The following is a 20,600-nucleotide window of genomic DNA, read 5'->3' as shown; positions in this document are numbered from 1 at the left end:
GCCAGTCTGTTGCAGGGCCACAAATCACACACCTATTTACACTCATACCTAAGGACAGTTAGAGTAACCTATTAACCTATGCAGCATGTTTAACAAATACAATTGTTCTCTCAAATTAATCATTTGTGGCCACAAATTAGTTTGTTGTGTGCACAGATTAGCATTTGTTTGTGCACAAATGAGTATTTTCTGGACACACATGATAATTTTTTTTGCACACAAATTAGTATTTTGTACACTCATGTTAACATTTTTAGGCCACAAATTAGTAGTAGCAAGTGATGATACAAAAACAAAAACTTGAGTACACAAAGTGCCAATTTGTGGCTACAAATGATTAATTTGGGGGACGGATTTTTTATGTCGTCTATAGAGCTCCGTACTACTGCCACACGTGAATTATGTCTGTTTATCTTATACGATGACATCACGTTAACTGTCACGTGCAATATGACCGTAACAGATGCTCTGTGTCAATAATTGGTCGTAATTACAGGATGGAGGCTGGAATCACTTTTCACCAAACTTTTGTTAAAGCGACGCAGCATATTTTTGTTTTCCCTCCAAAGTTTCAGTTTTTCTCTCTCTTGTTTTATAGAGTTCGTTTCCTCATTATCAGAAAAACTTCCCCGCGCGCTCTCGCCGCGGGGCATGAGCGCGCGGCCGAGCGGCAAAGCGGTGACCGCAGCAGGGGCAGAGACTGAGACAGTCAGTCCGCCGAGGAGCCCTCAGCCGCCGCGTGCCTCCGCTCATTCCCAGCGGCGCTTCGGTGGATGTTTGAGGGTGGCAGAGGGAAAAAGGAGCCGTTGCTTGTCCCAGACTCTGGTTTAAAGGAGATTTGGCACGTTTCCGGTAACCCGGGACAATGAGGCGGAGCCCGCCGGTCTGCCGGACCGCCGCCGGCTGCTGCCGCCGCGGCTAACGGCTAGCTGAGACCAGTGGGGCGGTCGGAGTGACTAAAGTGTCCCATGACGGATCATCCGGACACTTTCCGCCCCCCCCCCGCCGAACTCCTAAACTTTACTTTCCCGGATTATAACGAACTCTGCTGGGGGGCTTCTCCCACTTTTTCCCTGACATGGACTCCGAGGCGGCCGACGTGGAGTCCCTGCGCGGCGGACTGAGCCTCGTGGACCCGTTGCTGGACCAGATCCTGGGGGACGCGGCGACCCAGCTTCAGGGTTGGCTCCGAGTTTACGGTAAGACGAAGTGGACCGGTGGGGGGCCGGGGGGCGTCGGGATGGGATTTCTAAAAGTTTACTCCCATCGGATCTGATCAGGCTCTTAAATTCGTCAGACAACTTCGGTCCGGTTCTGTTGTTGGTCCTGAAGAACTTGCTGATGAACGTCGGATGCTTTTCTACTTCGGAACTTTTTTATGTTTTTCAAAACTTCAGAAAAATATTTGATGGCCAAAACTTTATTGATATTTCAACGGTTCCACGAAACTGGAGAGTTCGGTTAAAAGAAGCGGACTGATGAATGAGTCTGGGGGTCCTGGCTGGGACCTGGAATCTGAGGCTCTGGTACTGTGGTTGTGGTGCGTTCAGGACACACAGGTGAAAGCAGACACCTCTAGCTTCCTGTCTTCAAGAAACCATAAAAATCAAGTTCAGTTCCACACTCCGCAGGAGCATTTCTCCCAGCCGGAACAGAACCTGACTGTGGGCCTCTATTCTCTGTATTTGACTTCTCCTCAGAGAGCAGTGAGCTGCAGTCCCATTTGGTGGTTTAAGCCCCCCAGTCCAACCACTGATAGAGAACGTTTTTGGTTTGATCCAATTGTGACTTCGAACCCACGATCTCCCTGTCCCAGGGCAGACGCTTCACCTTTGTGTACACCCAAAACCCAGCATGCCAGTAAAGTAACTCCGCCCCCTGACCCAGCAGAACCGTCTCCAGAGTACAGAATGCACTACATCTCCCAACAACCCCAGCGTGCAGTTCCTGGATGCCACACACCTGACTCTAATTTGCAAATCACTCACAGTACACTTAAGCACTTCACTGAGCCTCACTCAGTGAGAAATATTGTTCGTGTTACTCTGCCTTCATTACTGAGTGTTATATACTGACCTAATATATTTAATATTTTGTTTCTGCCTGCCTCCTGCCCCGACTCTTGCCTGGATCCTGACTACCTGTGTCTCTTCTGATGCTCTCATACCTGTTATTGACTCCTGCCTGCTTGATCCTGGTTTAGCTTTGTGAACTTTTATCTGAGCTAATAAACCTGCTGCGTTTAGAACCAGCCGTCTGCCCATTCTTTTGACACCTGCAGGTTGCTCATTGACACTAGGGCACTGGAATCTGTTAATTTTCAGGAGATTTTCCCTGAGTCGAACTGGTGGACATTTTGGCTAAAAATGTCCTGGATTCATTTCATGGTCAGTGAATCGGATCGTTCCAAATGAACCAATATTGACTGAATATTGACTCATAGCGGCAAGCACAGATTATGATATGAATGGAATTGTTAAAATGAATCATGAATCTAACCAAAACCCTAATGAGAACTAGACTGAGTGAGACCCTTTAACCCCCCACCCCTGCATTTCAAACAAAAAGTACCAGAATCCTATAGACTTCTGTTATGAAATGAACAGCTATTACTCATTCTATTTGTCAGAATAACCGTTGTTGCTTTGATACCTTTTTTGACATGTTCTTGATAATCTTGTTTTTTTTGGTGAAATGTTTTTATGTAGTGCCAGATATTCAAGTAATAAACCGACCAATCAGATGTCTCAATAAAAGTAGGTGGTGCCTGCTTCTCCCTATGATAAACTTTCAAAACACTTGATTGAGAGATTTTAGACCAGTCGCTGCTTACTGACGTCGTCCACGGCGATGTCCATATTGTGGAAAAAATGGCCACTGTTTTGACTTAATTTGGTTAGAGGCAGAAGTGAGCCATATTGTATGGGTTACGTCACACTAACTTGGTCCAGTTTTTATGTACAGTTAAAGGTCACATCCCTCCATCCCATCCAACAGTGCTGCATTCAGGGGCAGAGGGCAATGGTCACACCTGTACTAATGGTAATGATATCGTTATCATACTCTTTTACCAAATGTTTTGGATTCTACTTCTAAATAGCAGTGTGATGGAACAGCACCAGCAAAGGCAGACACTAGTTCTGCAAAAGCAATGCGTTATATGAGTACAAAGAAAATCTGAGAACTCTGCTGTTTGCGTGAGGCATTCACTGTTAGAGAAAAAACTCATTTTTTCAGCAGCTCTCCTCCAGGACTTTGTTTTAAGAAAAAAAAAGCACGAGAAGGCCTGGTTCAATTCCCAGCAGGGACCTCTCTGTGTGGACTTAGCATGTTCTCTTCTTGCATGTGTGGGTTTTCTGCGGGCACTCCGTCTTCCTCATACAGACCAACCACATGTTTCATAGTTTTTATGGTGTCTCTAAATTGCCCTCAAGTGTGAATATGAGTGTGTGTGTGTGGTTGTGTAACCCTGCAACAGAGTAGCGACCTATTCAGAGTGTACCCTGCCTTTGCTCCACAGCAGCTGGGTGGGGTCCAGCAGCCCCCTGACTGTGGAAGCTGGATGGTGTTTAAGTACAATGTATTAACTGACCAACTCAAAACCCCTCCCTGCTACATGCATGAGGCGTTTACTGACCACAAACATGGTGGTTGATTGCAGTACCAATGAACAGAATGTTGCATTTAGAGCATAACTCAAAATGTGTGTTTCTGAGTGCTGCTCAGGTAAAACTGCTCTCCCTGTGTGTTTGTGTGTGTTTGGGGGTGTCCAGCTGTCACAGTGGTGGGTGACTTTGCGAAGTGCTTGTGTGCTCATGAGGTGTTTAGGTACAGAAATGCTCTGTGTTAATGTTTTCCTACCAAGAAGGAACCAGTGTTGGTTCTGTGTTAGTGTTGGTGCCTTGATGGTCGGTACATGTAGGTGTTTATTTCTCACACATACATTCACACACACCGGCACACAAACTCAGTGCCAAAGCAGTACATCATCTAAAACCCTTTAATACCGGAGATGTTGCTGGCGACACCTAAATAACACACTCTTTGACGTACTGGAACTGTTTGCACGATTAACGTGAATCAGCTGATTCTGACACGGAGAAAAGCAGCTTTGCATGTAAAGTGTTGCATATCAGCGCAAAGCTGCTTTTCTCAGCTTCAGAAGCTGCTGGAACTATGTTAACTGCATAAATGTTAGAAGAGTTATGGTAGTCAAAAGAATGTAAACACTGGGGGTAAAACTTCAAAAGTGGAGAATGCTTATGAATGAAATAGTAGTACCACCCTCCAGCCTCCTGGAGTCTAGTGAGTTTAACAGCCACCAATGATTACTGCAATAGAAGAAAGGTTCTCTGGCACTGTCGAAATAAAGTCCTTTATTGCTGTGTTCATGAAATGTTTTCAAATGTATGATACAGCTGATCCATTGGGTTGGAAACTGGCTGCTAATTTTTTCTCTGTATTTATCTTACCATGGTTTTAGGTTCGGTTTTCAACAAATCATCAGATGATGTTCCCAATGCTAAGAAACACTGGGTGTCCTCTACAGACCACCTTTGGCTTTAGTGACACTGAAAGTTTATATACAGACTCTGTCAGTTAGGAACCAGCTTTAGGAGCTAAGGGTCAGTGCTCTGGCAATCTGTATCCAAAGTACCAGTGTTAAACCAGACTCTGGCTCTCAACCACGTCAGTCAGAAAACCATGTTTTTTTGTGTGGACAGGGGCCAGGTTGAGCTCAGTGTTTGGTCTTCAGGACAATGGAGGCAGATCAGGGAGGAAATGGAAGCTCCTTGTCAGGATGAGTGGTGTTGAAGCAGGATGTCCCCCTCCCAGTGTCTGCCTCCAAAACAGGGAGCCTACTATTTCAGGAGTGGAAAAGTCACTCGTCCTCTTTCTGACTTGTTTGTTCCTTTCCAGCTTCCTTCAGCTCTCCTGCTGCTGGACTCTTCTCTCTTGGTGTGTGTGTGTGTGTGTGTCTCCCATTTGGTGCTTTATTTTGAAAGTTGCCTGGATTCGTTTGTTTTTGATTAACATCTGGATTCTTTTTGGATTGTCTTCAAGCTGAACTGAACTGATATCTGCGGTACACTTTTGGGTTTTTCCAGCAGATGAACTTCTCTTTCAGAGTTGGATTTTCCATTTGATGTGTTTACTCTTGAGCTCGTCACACTCTTGCACGTGATGCTTGGGCATGATATGCTCATGCACGATGCTCATGAACGAGCAGCAGACCTAAATGTTTAACACAAAACGGGCACAAAGGAAACAAATCTGAACTCCGCCCCCAGCTTTTATACTGCTTTTAAGTGGCTGATTTGTAGAATTTGATGCATTGATATTGGAGCCGGTTCCTCCGCAGGTGCGTGCCACGACGGCAGAAACGAGAGCGAAGACAATGGAAAGCTTCAAGCCCTTTTATTTTTATATTGTCAGACCAAAGCAGCAGTACTGCAACCAAAAGATGATGACATACAATAATGTGACATACACCAATATATTTAAAGAAACAGGTGAAACATTAAACACGCTATATATAAATGAATGTGAAAACAAACAAACAAATGCCATAAACAGCAACCCCACGACACACCGCAAAACCGGAAACGGACAAGTGTTGCATCCCACACACACACCTGTTCTCCTTATATACCGCATCACGCCCCCGAACCAAATCCCCATTGGTCACATTATAAATCCTTTTCTGCTATTGTTTTTATAGACTTTTGGTCATTCAGGTTTTTTTAACTGGATGTTTCTAGTTTTCAAAGATTTCCTCAGCTCAGAAGTGTGTCTCTAATTGGGGTGAAATGCGGTGCTGTGTGCGGTCCTGATTGACTTCCCGTCCCCTGAAATGAGCATCCTGTACTTGTGGTGGAAGTGGATCACCCACCGACGGATGCCTCCATCTTTCCTGGTTTTTCTAGGAGATAGAGAGCAGAGCTGGACCAAGTGCCGTCTGATGGAGCAGTACATTTTTAATCCTCGCAGCTTGATCTGAGACATACAAGAGTCTGTTACCAGAGATGCCATTAAAAGTCTGCAGAAGAAAACAGGAGAAGGAAATTAGTTATTTTAGGTCTTTTTCTTTAGCAGCATTGATTTTATAATTGCAAATTTTATTTTCTGGGACTTTTGTAAAATGTCTTGCTCCTGACTGGGAATCAGTGGTTTACCATCCAAAAAGTCACGGGTTTGAGCTAGGGGTGGGCGATACTGGGAATATGGGTGTCGATCCAAAACCATGTAATTACAGGGCTAGTCTCACAGATACTGATACCTAGGCCTGGGCGATAAATCGATCAAATGAATTAATTCGAATTTTTTGTTAGGGGCGATTTCAAAAATAACTAAATCGAGTTTTTATGTGGCGCATTTTTGGCTCCCCAGAGCTTCCGTAGCGTTGGGGCCCGTACACACCGGGACGAATATTCGCCAGGCGTTATTCGCCAGCGTTTTTCGCCACGTTTTTTGTGTTCACACCCAGGCGATTTTCACTGACGATGAGCCGAGTGAACATGCAATTTCATTCCCTGACATTAGATGGCGCTTAATATAAAACAGAAATACTCCTGTACACAAGGTGGCGCTGCACAACTTTACGCTTCTTAAAGTCGCTTTTCGCTCAGAAGAAGAGAGCAAGTATTTACGCGCTTGTCAGAATCAAACAAAGAAAACATGAATATTTCCGGCACCAGTAGCTCCAACTGGTGCTTGGTTCGGGGATATTTTAGAATGTCTGTCATTATTTCTTCGCGGCAGTGTAGACGCTACTTAGCGTCTATCTTCTTCGCTGTTCAAAAGCGCCATTCTCATTGGTCGTATGGTTTTCGACGCGGCGCATCGAACCAAAAAAACGAACCCGAGGCGTATTTTAAAAAGTGACGCTTTGACGCGTGGCGTTTTTTCGCGTCGGTGTGCACACTCACATTGGTGCCATCTGTTTAGTCATGAGGCGTTAAACATCGGCGAATATCGCACGGGCGAAATTCGTCCCGGTGTGAACAGGCCTTTAGTGTCACACGGCGACACGCGACAATCGACACACGAAGCAGCTGGCGACAGCATGGCTACTGGTGACACTTAGAAGTATGTTCCCAAGAAAGGAATAAAATCATCTGTTGTTTGGAACTGGTCTGGGTTTACTGCCACAGACGTGGAGGAATAGACCCACGCTGCCTAAAGCCCATCGGAGTCAAAGGCTCTCACGCGCGCTCGCGTGGCACGCGCTCAGTCCTCTTAAACGCGCACGCGCCCTGACACACACATGATGATACTGATTCTACAACGCCTGTATATTTAGTTAGTTAGTTGTTACTGCATTGTAATTATTACTTTGACCGATATATTCATTTGCGACGCGGCCGCCGTAGGATTTTGTTTTCGGAGGAGGCGGTCGCGAGGGGGGTGTTGATCGTGACTTCTGCTGCTTCATCATCATCTCCGTGGAGAAGACGGGGTTTATTAATTTAATTAAAACCTTAGACCCCAGATATGAGCTGTATTGTTAATCCTTTAGAAAATGATGCTACTCTTAAGGTGAATGTTTGTCTCCTTTTAGTCTAGACTACAAAGTGTGACTCAAACACAGCTGGGACTTTAAGTAAGGAAGTAACCTTTTTATTTTGGATAAGTGAAAACAAGTTTAGAATGACGAAATTAGACAAAAACAAGACAAAAATTATATAAAACAAGACAAAATTATTTAAACACAAGTCTAAAAAGGGAGTAAGAAGAAAAATCTTATACTTAACTTTGATTCCAAGAGTGTGTTCATTTATTTATTGTTCATCCCAGAAATGGGGGTTACATTTGTCTTGGGTTTGATTAAATAAAAGCAACATTTGCTTGAACTTGTTTGCTGTTTGTACTTATTGCTTTCCTTAAGTAGGGTGGGGGGGGGGGGGGATCGGAAATCGAATAAAAAAAAATAAAATCGGAGATTTTATTCTTAGGCCATATCGCCCAGCCCTACTGATACCATACTTTTTTTTGAAATGTTTGGTTATATAATAGTTTGGGAAATACACCACTTTTTGTTCATTAAATGTATAATAAAACACAGGACAGAGACTTTTGGTAACTGCTTGTTAACTAATTACAACAATCAAATACATCAAATATAAACATCTATAGTAATGATGGCACAACACATGGTTAGGAAGAAGAAAACAGTGCAAATTTAAAAAAGCAAACATGTTACAAACAGAAAAAGGAAAAAACAACACCACAAACATAATTTCCTAAAAAAGTCAGTAATAAAATATAAAGTCAGTAGTAAAAAAAAAAAAGTGAACAAAAGAAAAACTGTGATAAAGGTAAGGTAAAGTCTCAGTAGTGGTCACTCGCCTAGGAGTGTGAAATGTGTTCCCCGCATTTGACTGCTGGGTGAGCTGCAGACACTTACGCTCTTTGGTGGTTTGAGTAAATCTAAAAATATAAACAACACAACATAAAATCCTGCCATTGCGTAAAAATATGAGGCTCTCTGATGACTCTCTCCGCTCTCTGATAAGGGAAGGAGGGGAGGGGCAAGGTGTAAGCAGCAACAAGGGCGGAGCTTGCTATTTACACAGACAGTGGCTATGTTCGAATTCCCTAACCCCTAACTACTAAAAAAAACTTTATAGTGCTGCATGACATCGTGCCCTGAATTTTAAGAGCAATTCGGACACCATGCTCACTACTTTTTTATTTGTTTTAAACGGCGGATGTGATGTTAAATCTAATTGATATGAGCGTTTTACAATGATTATTTATGAGTCCACTGTCTACTAAAGATAAAAACGTTTATGGTTTATTAAAAAATACATTTAAATACATTTTTTTTGGCAAAAATTGTGTAGACGCAATGCGTTCTGGTCTATATTCGCCAATCAAGTGAGCATTGATTCGCTCTGGTTTTTCGCCGAGACTTCTGGGAAATTTCTAGGGCACTCGGTTTGGGAATTGTAGATTTGGACAGCACTACAGAATGGGGAATGCGCTTGTGCTCTAGTGCACTTTGTAGTCTGTAGTGAAGGAATTCGGACAAAACCAGTGTTGCTCAGATTGGGCATTTTTTGCCCAATCTGAGCAACACTGCAGACAGATAGACACAGCACTCTCATGAACTTTGTAAGTAAATTCAAGCTCCTTACTGCACGTTATTAAAGAAAAACTGCAAGGAAAGTATCAAAAGTATCGATCTCATCACGCTAGTGTCAATACTTCATCTTGGTATCAATACCATTGATACTCGGATCGATCCGCCCACTCCTAGTTTTAGCTCCTATCCGGTTACAATTGCACTCTGCTTTTTGACAGTGTATCCTACCTGGACTTCCCACTTTTGTCCAAAAGTCCGCCTTTTTCTCTGGGGAAGAAAACCAAATTTCCTTTCTACCTTGACGTAACCAGGAAAAGTCATATCAACTTGGAATATGTGATAAACAAGCAGAGTTTTTATTGTCAGACTGCTAGAAGTTTAAGTTTGACAGCTGAAGAAGAGGAAGAGATGAAGGAGCTTGACAGGAAGTGGCTGTAAAGGTCAAGGAGTGGCAGCTGTTTGGGTCTTTGATGGGGGATCAAAACAGGGAAAAGGAGGGAGCAGGAAGATCCTCGAATCTGAAGCAGGAATGCTCCTGTATTTCTGTGGTTGGATGTTACTGAAGCTGCAAGAATTCACTGAACTCCAGGATTTATCCGAGATTAAGTCAGAGATGTTTTGAATTCCAGGCGCTCCTCGACTTCCTCCCCGTTCTTCCCCTGTTGTTTCCTTCCGGTGACTTCCAGTTTCAGGAATGTCCGGGCTCACAGCCAGAAAATGCGTGGAATTCCAAGTTTCAGGTTAGATTCCAGCTGGTGGATGTCATTGGAGAAGCAGGTGAAGGTGATCCCCAGAGCTGCGGTCCTCTATCACCTGATCTCCCCAGAGCGGGTCAAGTATCCATGGAGGTGCAGGGAAACAGGAACCAGTGGAGTCATGTGACCACACAGAAGGATGAGAATCCAAATCGCAAATGAATACCGGTACAAGTAATAATTACAACGCACTATTCTTTATTAACAAATAGCAGTAACAACTAACTGCTAACTATCTAACTAATGAACTAACTATATAGGTGTTGTGGAATGACTGATATGTGTGTCAGCGTGCTGCAAGAGCGAGTGAGAGCGTGCACAAGTGTTGGGGGCGCGCGTTCATGTTTGGAGTTACGGAGGGAAGGAGAACAGTAATGAAAGGTTTCCCCCAGGTGTTGGAATAGGTTTGTGGTGCTGCTGCCTTTGACAGCGATGGGCTTTAGGCAAATGTTGCAGTGTGGGGTCTCTTCCTCCACATCTGTGGCAGTAAACCCATACCAGTTCCAAACAGATGATTTTATTCCTTTCTTGGGAACAGGCATCCCACTCTCACCGGTAGCCATGCTGTCGCTTGCTGTTTTGTGTGTGCTATGAGGTTGTTGTTTGTCGCTTGCTATACCACTGTGTGAAACTAACGCTATGGAAGCTCTAGGGGGCCAGAAATGCCCCATTACACAAAAACTTGATTTAGTTATTTTTTAAATTACCTGTAATAACAAATTTGAATGAATGAATTCAATTGATTTTTCGCCCAGGCCTAGAGGAACTATTTCTTGGGTGGTTGGTGTTGAGGAGGGAACAACTCTGAGGGGTCAGGAATAAGAAGGAAACAATTTCTGGAGGTTCACGGATGAGGAGGACTTGCTACTGAGTGAGGTCGGGGATGAGGAGGATGCAATCATGAGGGGCTCCGGGAAATGCTGCCGGAGGGCCAGACATGAAGGAGGATTTAATCCTCCATGACACCCACATTTCTTCCTTCCCTCATTGCTTTGGACTGGGTAAGCCTGGACAACTTGGCATCTTCTGGGATTTCTCAACCCCCCCCCCCCCCCCCTCCCCCTTTTAGCTCTGACCTACATGTGGTGTTGCCGTGGACACCAGCCTGGCTAGCATCTGCAGGGATTGGGTTCACTTTGGATTTCAGAAAAACACAGAACGTGGAAATGAGCTTTAGGATAAAGTGCGCGTTATTTTGATGAATGGTCTTTGAAGAACATTGACAGAGAAATCAGGAAGTCAAAACTTTGGAAGCACCAATAATTTTTTTCCCCACAAATAAATGTGTTTATTTATTTGAATAGATCTATTGTTGTTTTTATGTAGTCTGGCCCCTCCCTACTTGATCGAGGTTTTGAATTAGCTGCTGCTCTGTATGAAGGAGTGTCTTCGTGAGTCGCAGAACTTATCAGCTTTAGTTGTGTGCATGTTACTGAACCACAACTTGGTTTAAGCTGTAAGCAGCTGAATGGACGAACGCGCAAACAGAAACAAACTTTGGTAACCTGGCGCCGCCATTCAGAGACAGGAAAAAAGTCTGACGGACGGGAACATCTGTAGCTGTGGTGAGGAGATGGAAGAATCACAAGGGGTTGGACAGTTTCAATTGGTTTGTCCACTCAGATTTGGGGCCGGGATCTGGTATCGGACCTGTCCAGGCTGGAGGTCCAAACTTCAACTCCAGGCTGGAGTCGAAGTTTAGAAGGCTTGAGCAGGAAGTAAGAACTGCATCATCACATATGTCTGCAGAGACCACAAAGTCATGTGACCTGGAGCGGCGCCAGCACGCTCCTCTCAGAGCTTCAGCAGGAAACCACAGTCAACTGACTGCTGGCACCTTATTGGCCGGTCTGAAGAAGAGCTGATTTCCTGTCAGGAAGACAGTCACAGCCTGATGAGAAACGGAGAGGCGCCAGCACGAGTTTGACCCGACGGCTCCTCGCCATGGAACTTGAACCAGAACCCGGCTCCAGGAGTAGTACCATCCTCCTGAGGCACAGCAGTCAGCCATATTTTTTACCGAAGCCTGTAACAGCTGGACCATGAGTGGGAGTGAAACTCCCTCCAGGATCCGTACAAGCCCGGTTCAGGGGCACCTTCAGTACCACTTGCAAACTCGTTGGAAACCTTTGCGGAGGCTTGGCTCCCAGCCGACTTCTGAGCGCCCACTGGACCAGTATGAGTGGAGGACATCCACCCGTAAAACGAATCCACGCAACCAGCTGGACCATAGCAAGGGTCCGGAGCAGACCCATAATCAGACTGGGCCGGGCTCTCTACCTAGGTTCATTCGGTCTCTTTCAGAGCCCGGACCCGCTGAACCTGAGAGCTCCCGGCGGAAAGCACTGACCTTCAGTGGCTTGGTCAGCTTGATGTCCCGCCAAATTAACAGAGTCCTGAGGGATGGAGCAAACGCAGAGGAAGGGGGTTCGGGTAGGAGAGCTCATCTGCCTTGTTGTTTGTGTGTTTGCAAGTTACAGATATGTCACCCATGGCATTAAACCTCCACCATCATGTTGTCAGGGAGTTGGGTTTTCTGTTTGCTCTAGGTCTTTTGTTTGGATATTAAGAGGTTTCTTCCACCATGAAGCTGCTGACTGAGGCACACAGCTTCCCCTGCAGACCTCATCATGTTTTGTCTGCATCATTATTCCCCTTCCCCCTTACTCCGCTCGTCAGTGGTTTATCCTGTTCTCCACCATGAGTTCTTCCAGCTCAGACCTTGCCATCATCTGTGACTTCCACGTCTCTGTGATGCGAGTCCAACTTGTCAGGCTGTCGTCCTGAATCTACTCCTCACGTTTCCAATCAATAATTCATGCTCAGACGTGCACAAAGAGCAGTTATCCCCCAGAAAACAAGCAGTTTTACCACATCTTTTTCTATAGTTTTTACTGTAGTTTATTCAGGTTTTGTTATTTTTAATTGTAGTAATTGCAGTAATGTATATATTTTTACTTTAGTCCATGCAGTACACAATGGTTTTATCGTTGTATGGTACTTTGTTACTGTAGTAATTAAAAAAGACTCTTGTTTTTATTTTAGTTCACACCATTAGCATTGATTTTCTGTGTAATATTTTTGTCCTTTTGGATGTCTGCATGAATTTTTCATATATCTTCTGATCTTCATCTAAGTCACATCTCCAGATAAACACATTCTGCTTAAACGAATACAACACAAAACATGTAAAAGTGTTTTTATTGAACAAAATTTGTAAACATTCATACTGTAGGGTGGAAATAATATGTGAACCCTTGGATTTAATAACTGGTTGACCCACCTTTGGTAGCAATAACTACAGTCAAACGTTTCCTGTAGTTGGAGATCAGACCTTCATATTCGTCTGAACAGAACTGTTTCAGTTCAGTTATATTTTGGGGATGTCTGGTGTGAATTGCTCTCTTGAGGTCAAGCCACAGCATCTCAATCGACTTGAGATCAGGACTTTGACTGGGGCACTTCAGAATTTTCTTCTGTTTAAGCCATTCTGTTGTTGATTTACTTCTATGCTTAGGGTTGTTGTTGTTGTCTTGTTGCATCACCCATCCTCTATTGAGGATGGTAAACAGATGGTCTTAAGTTTTCCTGCAAAATGGTTTGATAAACTTGGGAATTCATTTTTCCGTTGATGGCAGCAATTCGTCCAGACCCTGAGGCAGCAGAGCTGCCCCTAACCATGATGCTCCCTCCACCATTTTCACAGTTGGAATGAGGTTTTGATGTTGGTGTGCTGTCCCTTTTTTCTCCACACATATCGCTGTGTATTCCCTCCAAACAACTCAAGTTTTGTTTCATTAATCCACTGAATATTTTGTCATTAGTACTGGGAAACATCCAGGTGCTCTTTTGCCAACTTTAAACGTACAGAAATGTTTTTTTTTGGACAGCAATGGGTTCATCTATGGTGTCCTCCCATTAACTCCATTTTTGTTTAATGTTTTTCCTATTGTAGATATGTCAGCAAAAATATTACAATGTGCCAGAGATTTCTGTAAGTCTTAGCCTCTTCACCTCATTGAGGATTCTTCACTGTGTTCTCACAGTCATCTTTACAGGACAACCACATCTAGGGGAGAGCAGCAACAATGCTGAACTGTCTCTATTTGTAGATGGTCTATCTTACCGTGGATACATGGACACCAAGGGTTATAGAGGTACTTTTGTAACCTTTTTACAGCTTCAAGCAACTCAACAGTTCTTGATAGTAGATCTTCTGAGAGCTCTTTTGTGTGAGGCATGGTTCTTATCAGGCAATGCTTCTCGAAAGCAGCAAATTCCAAACTGTATGTTTATGAGGCAAGGCAGTTATAACCAACGAATCCAATCTCATCCCACTGATTGGATTCCAGGTTGGTTCCAAGAGCTTAAATTAGCTCTTGGAGAATTCATCTGCCTCGGGGCTTGCACATTTAAACACTTACATTATTTTGTGTTGTAAGTTTAAGCAGACTGTGTTCATCTGTTGATGTGACTTAGATGAAGATCAGAACATATTTTATAGCAAATTAATACAGAAATCCAAGTAATCCCAAAGGGTTCACATACTTTTTCTTGCAACTGTATTTGCACTAAACAATAGTTTTTATTGTAGGACATGCAGTGAATAGTTTTTTTTAATGTGGTACACACAGTAAACAATAAGTTTTCCTTGTAGTACATGTAGTTAACCCTAATCCTTGAAGTTTGGTCTTTTACTGTAATACATGCACTTACAATAGTTTTTACTGTTATATTGCAGCAAAATCTTTTTTCATACACTAAGCAAACCTTTACTGTAGAACATGTAGCAAACTAGCTTTTACTGTAGTACATGCACTAAACAGTTTAATTTACTACTGTATTACATGTCAGAAACAGTAATTCCTTTGTATTACATTGAATAAATAACAATCTCTACTATATTACATTCTGGAAGGTATAGTTTCCACTGTAGTACATGCAGTAAACTGTTGTTTTTACTGTAGTACATATGATATACATTTTTTTACGCAGTACATAGAGTAATTCATAACAGTTTATCAGTACCTGCAGGCAACTTCTTATACTGTACTACACTCTGTAAATCAAACAGTTTGTCAGTGTGACCAGAAACTCCTGCAAACACTTTGTGAATATTCCAAGGAGGCTAAGAACATCATGGCCAAAAGAAACAGAATTACAAACCCACAGAATTATAACTTCCTCATACATACATCATGTCACATTTGGAGAAGACTCCTTATAAAATGGTGAAGTCTCAGATGTTAGACCCCCAAACGGATACACTGGCAGAGCTGAGTCATCATCCTGCTTTAAGTTTCATATGAAAGGGAGACGTTAATGTTGAGTGAGTCTGACTGACACTCTCTTGTGTGCTTGTTGACCCAATTTTAGCTGAATGAGTCATATGTGTTGTGGTGTAAGTGTGTCAGGTTATCTGTGTATGTGAGGCCTTGGTGGCTGGTTCCCGCTGTGGATTATGTTCCTCTTAGATTCCTCTCAGATTTGTAGTCGTGCTCTGGTCTCATGGGTGGCGCTGGTGGAGCTAGTAGGTTTTTATAAAGGTCTTAGGAATGCTGCAACAAAATGCAGAGAATGGTTTTCCTTTTGTATGTAAATGCACCCTTCACAATAAGAGCCTGTAACAAAAGATCCCTGAGCTCATTAACCTTTCAGATCTCCGTGGGAAAGTGGAGCCCCCCCCGCTGTCAGGCTCATGAATATAAACAGTTTGGTTTGGTCGTCCAATCAGAAGTCATCCTTCTGTGCATCCACAGGCACATGATGCTTTAAGTGGAAATCAGGAATGACAGGAGTAGATCTTCCTTCGGTGTCAGGAGTAGTGGTGAACTCATAATGACAGTTGAGAGAAAAAAGATCTGTTGGATTTAGAAGCAGGGAAGGCTCTGGCCTATGGAAGCGATTATGTAGCATAATTAAAAATTGAAGTCAAAACTGACCTTTGACTTATGTCAAGAAAAATATTTCCAAAGATTACTCTCAGACAAACTGAGAGCAGTCATGAATTCTGCTGCAGAGATACACAAACCCATGCACACTAACCAAACATGTGCACAGAGCTAGTCGTTTTCTGTGGATGCTGTTGTTCTTTGATGCTTCAATAGTTGGAAAAAATGACCTGTCCAATAGAATTAAAAACAGAGTCCTTCCTTCATCCAACCAGAGTATGTGATGTCATCATAGACTGTGAAAACAATGGACAAATCGAGGTGTGATGTCACCCACAGAAAAAGCCTTACCTCCGGCTTGCGAAATGTGGCAAAATTCTCATCATTGCTTCCTGATACGGGCAACCCCATGTTGAAACCAGTCGACAGTGATTGGTCCGACTCACTCTGAGTCATCGTATCTATGTTGCCATTGATTTGATGACTCAGAGTGAGTGGGACCAATCACTGTCGACTGGTTTCAACATGGCGGCGGCCGTATCAGAAAGCAATGGTACTTCCTATTTGGGAACACAAGAAGGGAAGGGTTGAGCTGTCCATTGTTTTTACAGTCAATGGATGTCATGGGAGATCCAAAATGACTTCCTAACGGGAGCAGATAACAAAAACATTCGGGTAATGAGAACACAAGCCATCATTGAAATGACAATGATCTTGATCTAAACACTGGGTCTTCCTCAAGTCCAACACTTTGTGGTGAAATCGTGTCGGCTACATGAAATAAAGACAATAAAAGCTGAAAAAGGCAGCGGAGAAGAGTTAGGAGTAGGCAGAGAAGCTAAAGTTCTGAGAAGGTGTGTTGGACAGACAACTGTTAGAGATTGTAATTGTCTAAAAAAAATAGTAATAAAGTTGAGAGGGAAAAAGATCCATCAGATTTAGAAGCAGGGAAGCGGGGGGAAAATATTTAATCGGCATTTAGTCTATTTAAACAGAACACCTTTTTATTTAGAGTGACAACAGCAGAAGGAACGTCTGTACAGTGGATTTTTCTATTGTGTCTGAATGCTGCTAGGTTTATGGATTAATTGGCAAAATTCTTGTGAAATTGCTCATTATAGAGTTTTCTTCCAATGAAAGAATATTCCAGACACTTGTACAGTGTACCTGTTAAAAATACAAGACTCAGAGAGTTTAAAGACCCACTCCGATCATCTTATGATCTATTGTAAAAGGGCTCCCAGTGTTCCTCTAATTATAATTATGTAGGCCTGGGCGAAAAATCGATTGAATGAATTAATTTGAATTTTTTGTTACGGGCGATTTAAAAAAGAACTACATCAAGTTTTTGTGTAACGGCGCATTTTTGGCTCCCCAAAGCTTCCGTAGCGTTAGTTTCACACGGCAGTATGGCAAGCGACAAACAACAATATCATAGCACACACAAAACAGCAAGCGACAGCATAGCTACCCATGAGAGTGGGAAGTTTGTTCCCAAGAAAGGAATAAACTCATCTGATGTTTGGAACTGGTATGGGTTTGCTGCCACAGACGAGGAGGAAGAGACCCCACGCTGCATCATTTGCCTACAACATTTGGCCGCTCACCCCCAACACTTGTGCACGCTCTCACTCACTCTCGCGCCTGCACGGTTACACACGCAGCGTGCTGACACACATACTCATTCAACAATACTTATATAGTTAGTTCATTAGTTCGACTTCTCCAGTTCCGATAGCAGAACCGTTGAGGTCAGATCTGACGGATACTGCGGTCTTGAAGAATGTTGCCCCGGGGCTCGTTCAATCCCGGGGCTCGGTACCCATCTCTAGGAAAGGGGCACGGTGGAGAACAACCCCCGAAGTGTCGCTTTGCATATAGCCAAAGACATGATACCCATAGAATAAAAAAATAAATAAAATCGGAGATTTGATTTTAGGGCATATCGCCCAGCCCTATAATTATGCAGTTTTTGCCAAAATAAAGAAAAGAACTGTTGTTTTCTTGGACATTGTTTTTGCAGAGGGGCAGTAGTTCAATAGAAATTCACCCCTTGAGTTGTGGGTGGGACCGCCCCCACTTCCTGCACCCATCTGTTTGCATACTCTCCTGCTAGCTTACAACCCCTCACAACCCCAACCTGACATTGACAGTGCAACAAAAATGGTGAGCAATATTGGAGCTATCCAGCTGTTTAGCTTTGAGCCAGACGCCAACTTGAATGAGGGAAACAAAGACGTTCATGGATCTAGTCGTTTACAAGTGAATGCAACAGAATGGAGTGGAGCAGGGATTGTGGCCCGCCGATTGTAGCTTCTGCATCACAAAAAAGCTCTTTTACAAATTACATTTTTCCTCTGTTTCTGATTCATAACGATTTAAATAAAGAAATCCTCTGAAATTCAATTTAGATCTTAATCTTCCTTCTACATGTCCTCCATTATCAGAAATTACTACCAGAACACGTTAAAAACACAAAGAACAGTATTTTCATTGGAGTTTAACCCCTGAAATTAAACAGGATGACCATAGTTTATGAAGCTGATGGCTTCCTGTTCTGATTATGGCAGACTATAAAATATGCAAACACTTCCCTCTGTTGGTCAGGCTACAGCCACCTCCCTTCTTAGGTACGGTTACCATGGAGACCTGGGTTCACTGAATCGTCTCTGTTCTGCTGCCCCTGTCAATCTGAATGAATCAGACGATGCTGTTGACCCCAAAGAGGGCCCCACATATGAATATTTGATAAAGCTCTCGGCCCTCCACACTTACCGGCCCTTGGTGGTGTGGGTTTGATGACGCCCCTTCCACATCTGGGGTTTGGACGTTCGCGGGTTACAAAGTACCACTGAGCTGGTGAAGCCCTAAACCTTGAACAGGAGACTGAGGTTTTGCACTCTGACTGTCCTTCTGGTTTTCCCATAATCCTTCAGTGCAGGAGCAGATGGCAGCAGAAGTGTGTAAGGTGAATATATAGGTAAATAAAATTGCCCCACTTGCCAGCTTTGTGCCTCCTCAGGTTGACTTCTTTATGTCAGTTTCAGGCGCTGATGAAGGTTCGATAACTAAAACTTAAACAAACTTAAACCATGACAACCAATGAATGACAAAGCAGATGATAAAGCAGGTGACCTGACAAGACTGAACTGAAAACCAAACATTTAAAAATACTGAGGATGACAGGGGGAAAACCCAAAACCTCAAAACGAAACACAGCCGGTTTTAACAGTGTCTCTGCTGAAGGAGGAAAGTCCTGGATCAGGAACATGTAAAGAAAAATAACCACCTTTGGTCTGTGTTCTCCCGCTCTCTTCAAACGCTGACTGTATTTAAAAACTTGCCTTTAACACAAGTTAAACTGTGAAAGCTGGCAGCAATGGGGGATTTTGTGATTCAGTGAAACCACCAACACCATTGTTGCGTTCCATCTGTGAATGAAGATGGAACGACTGTCAGATGGAACGACATGTCAGACTGGGCTCAATGCTGAGCTTCCGGTGAGATTCTTGACAGGAAGGGTTTAGTTCATTTCTTACTTCAGGTTTAAAAAAAAAAAAAAAAAATAACAAACAAAGCTGCAACTAAGCTAACTTTAGCCAAAGGTTCCACCTCAAGTGATTATAGATACTCTATGGAGGTTTTAGTCAGCAAAAAAAAAAAAAAAAAGATAACTGGGTCACAAAATGATCACCTCCACAATAACTCTGTTGCACATTTTATTAAGCTGATTAGCAGGATTGATAACCTTACTGTATGGAATATACTTCAGCTTTTAGTGCTAGATTAAAAGAAAATATTATGCTAATTTAGAGTGCTACAAGGGAGACTAGAACTTTGAAATTCATGATGAAAACGGAAGTGTGACAAAAAAAAAACACCATCTACATTGTGGCCTGAATCACACCACATCGGGCCTCATCTCTAGATGGACAACACAGTAAAAATGTGAAACACTTATAAAACAGAGAAGCATTGAAGCCTCTTCAGATATTGATGTAATTCCCCATGAGACACTGCCAAGATGCTATCAGGAAGTTAACCAAAGCATCCAAGACCTACATGGAGCCGGGCATCAACTTCAAACAGGACTAGGCAAGACCAGGAGACAAGAGCTGCGTTTGACCTAAAATGGAGAAATTGTGCTGCTGAAAAGCTTCTGATATGATGAGGCATAATTTTATGTCTCGTGCTTTGATTAGCTTTAACTTTAGAAACAATTTTATAAATTTTGTAAATGTTGAACTTTGACCAATCAGGGACTTGGGTTTGGTAGTTAATCCACGGAAATGCCAACCATCTGAAAAGTGATCATAGAGGAGAAATGAATAATTTCGGTTTGTGCCGACTAGGCCTGCACAATATACCGCAAATTTATCGTTATCGCAATATCCAGCTCTGCAATATGCATATCGCAAAAGACAGCGAATATCGCAATAAATCGCAAACCCAAAATGTGTTAAAACAATCTTCTAGCAGCTTGAAGCATTTAACGAATCAAATAAATCCCTTTATGCTTTGACCAATCCGATGGACGCCTTCCCATTGTTGACCAATCAGATGGAGGCCTATTATGTTAACCCTGGTCCTGAAGAGCCTCAACCCTGCCTGTTTTCCAGCTCTCCTTAACCAGCTTGCTGTTGATTGGCTGACTCAAGTGATTTCACATCCTGATTGACTGAACACACCTGATTTTGGTTATCATTATCGATAAGTCTAGGGAGAATTGGAAAACAGACAGGGTTGAGGCTCTTGAGGACCAGGGTTAGCCACCCTGACGTTTGTCCCCCATGTCGATGAGGGTCATTTGGAGTATAATTTTTAAACTGTTGCAATGAAATGGGAATGATGTTTTTGTTTATTTTT

The 20,600-nt window shown here is 43.0% G+C and overlaps 1 protein-coding gene across 9 annotated transcripts in view; it reads left to right on the top strand.

Annotated features, from left to right (window-relative positions):
- Nucleotides 1-541: 541 nt before the first annotated feature.
- The window catches only part of rasal2 (RAS protein activator like 2), a 52,400-nt gene continuing 32,341 nt past the window's right edge, over nucleotides 542-20,600 (top strand). For 4 of the 9 annotated variants that reach the window (XM_078934680.1, XM_078934681.1, XM_023965211.2 and 1 more), the window contains exon 1: nucleotides 542-1,199. In XM_078934680.1, the coding sequence (XP_078790806.1) occupies nucleotides 1,079-1,199 (121 nt within the window). In that variant the 5' untranslated portion in view covers nucleotides 542-1,078. Of the gene's footprint in view, nucleotides 1,200-11,725; nucleotides 12,277-20,600 lie in introns of those variants that run through there. The other 5 variants (XM_023965210.2, XM_078934677.1, XM_023965208.2 and 2 more) reach the window with 2 other exon arrangements.

This window comes from Oryzias latipes, chromosome 17, assembly GCF_053564925.1.
Source record: "Oryzias latipes strain Hd-rR chromosome 17, Olatipes_Hd-rR_3.1".
NCBI lineage: Eukaryota > Metazoa > Chordata > Actinopteri > Beloniformes > Adrianichthyidae > Oryzias > Oryzias latipes.
The sequence above is the reverse complement of the archived record's forward strand: the minus strand, read 5'-3'. Positions and strand labels throughout refer to the sequence as shown.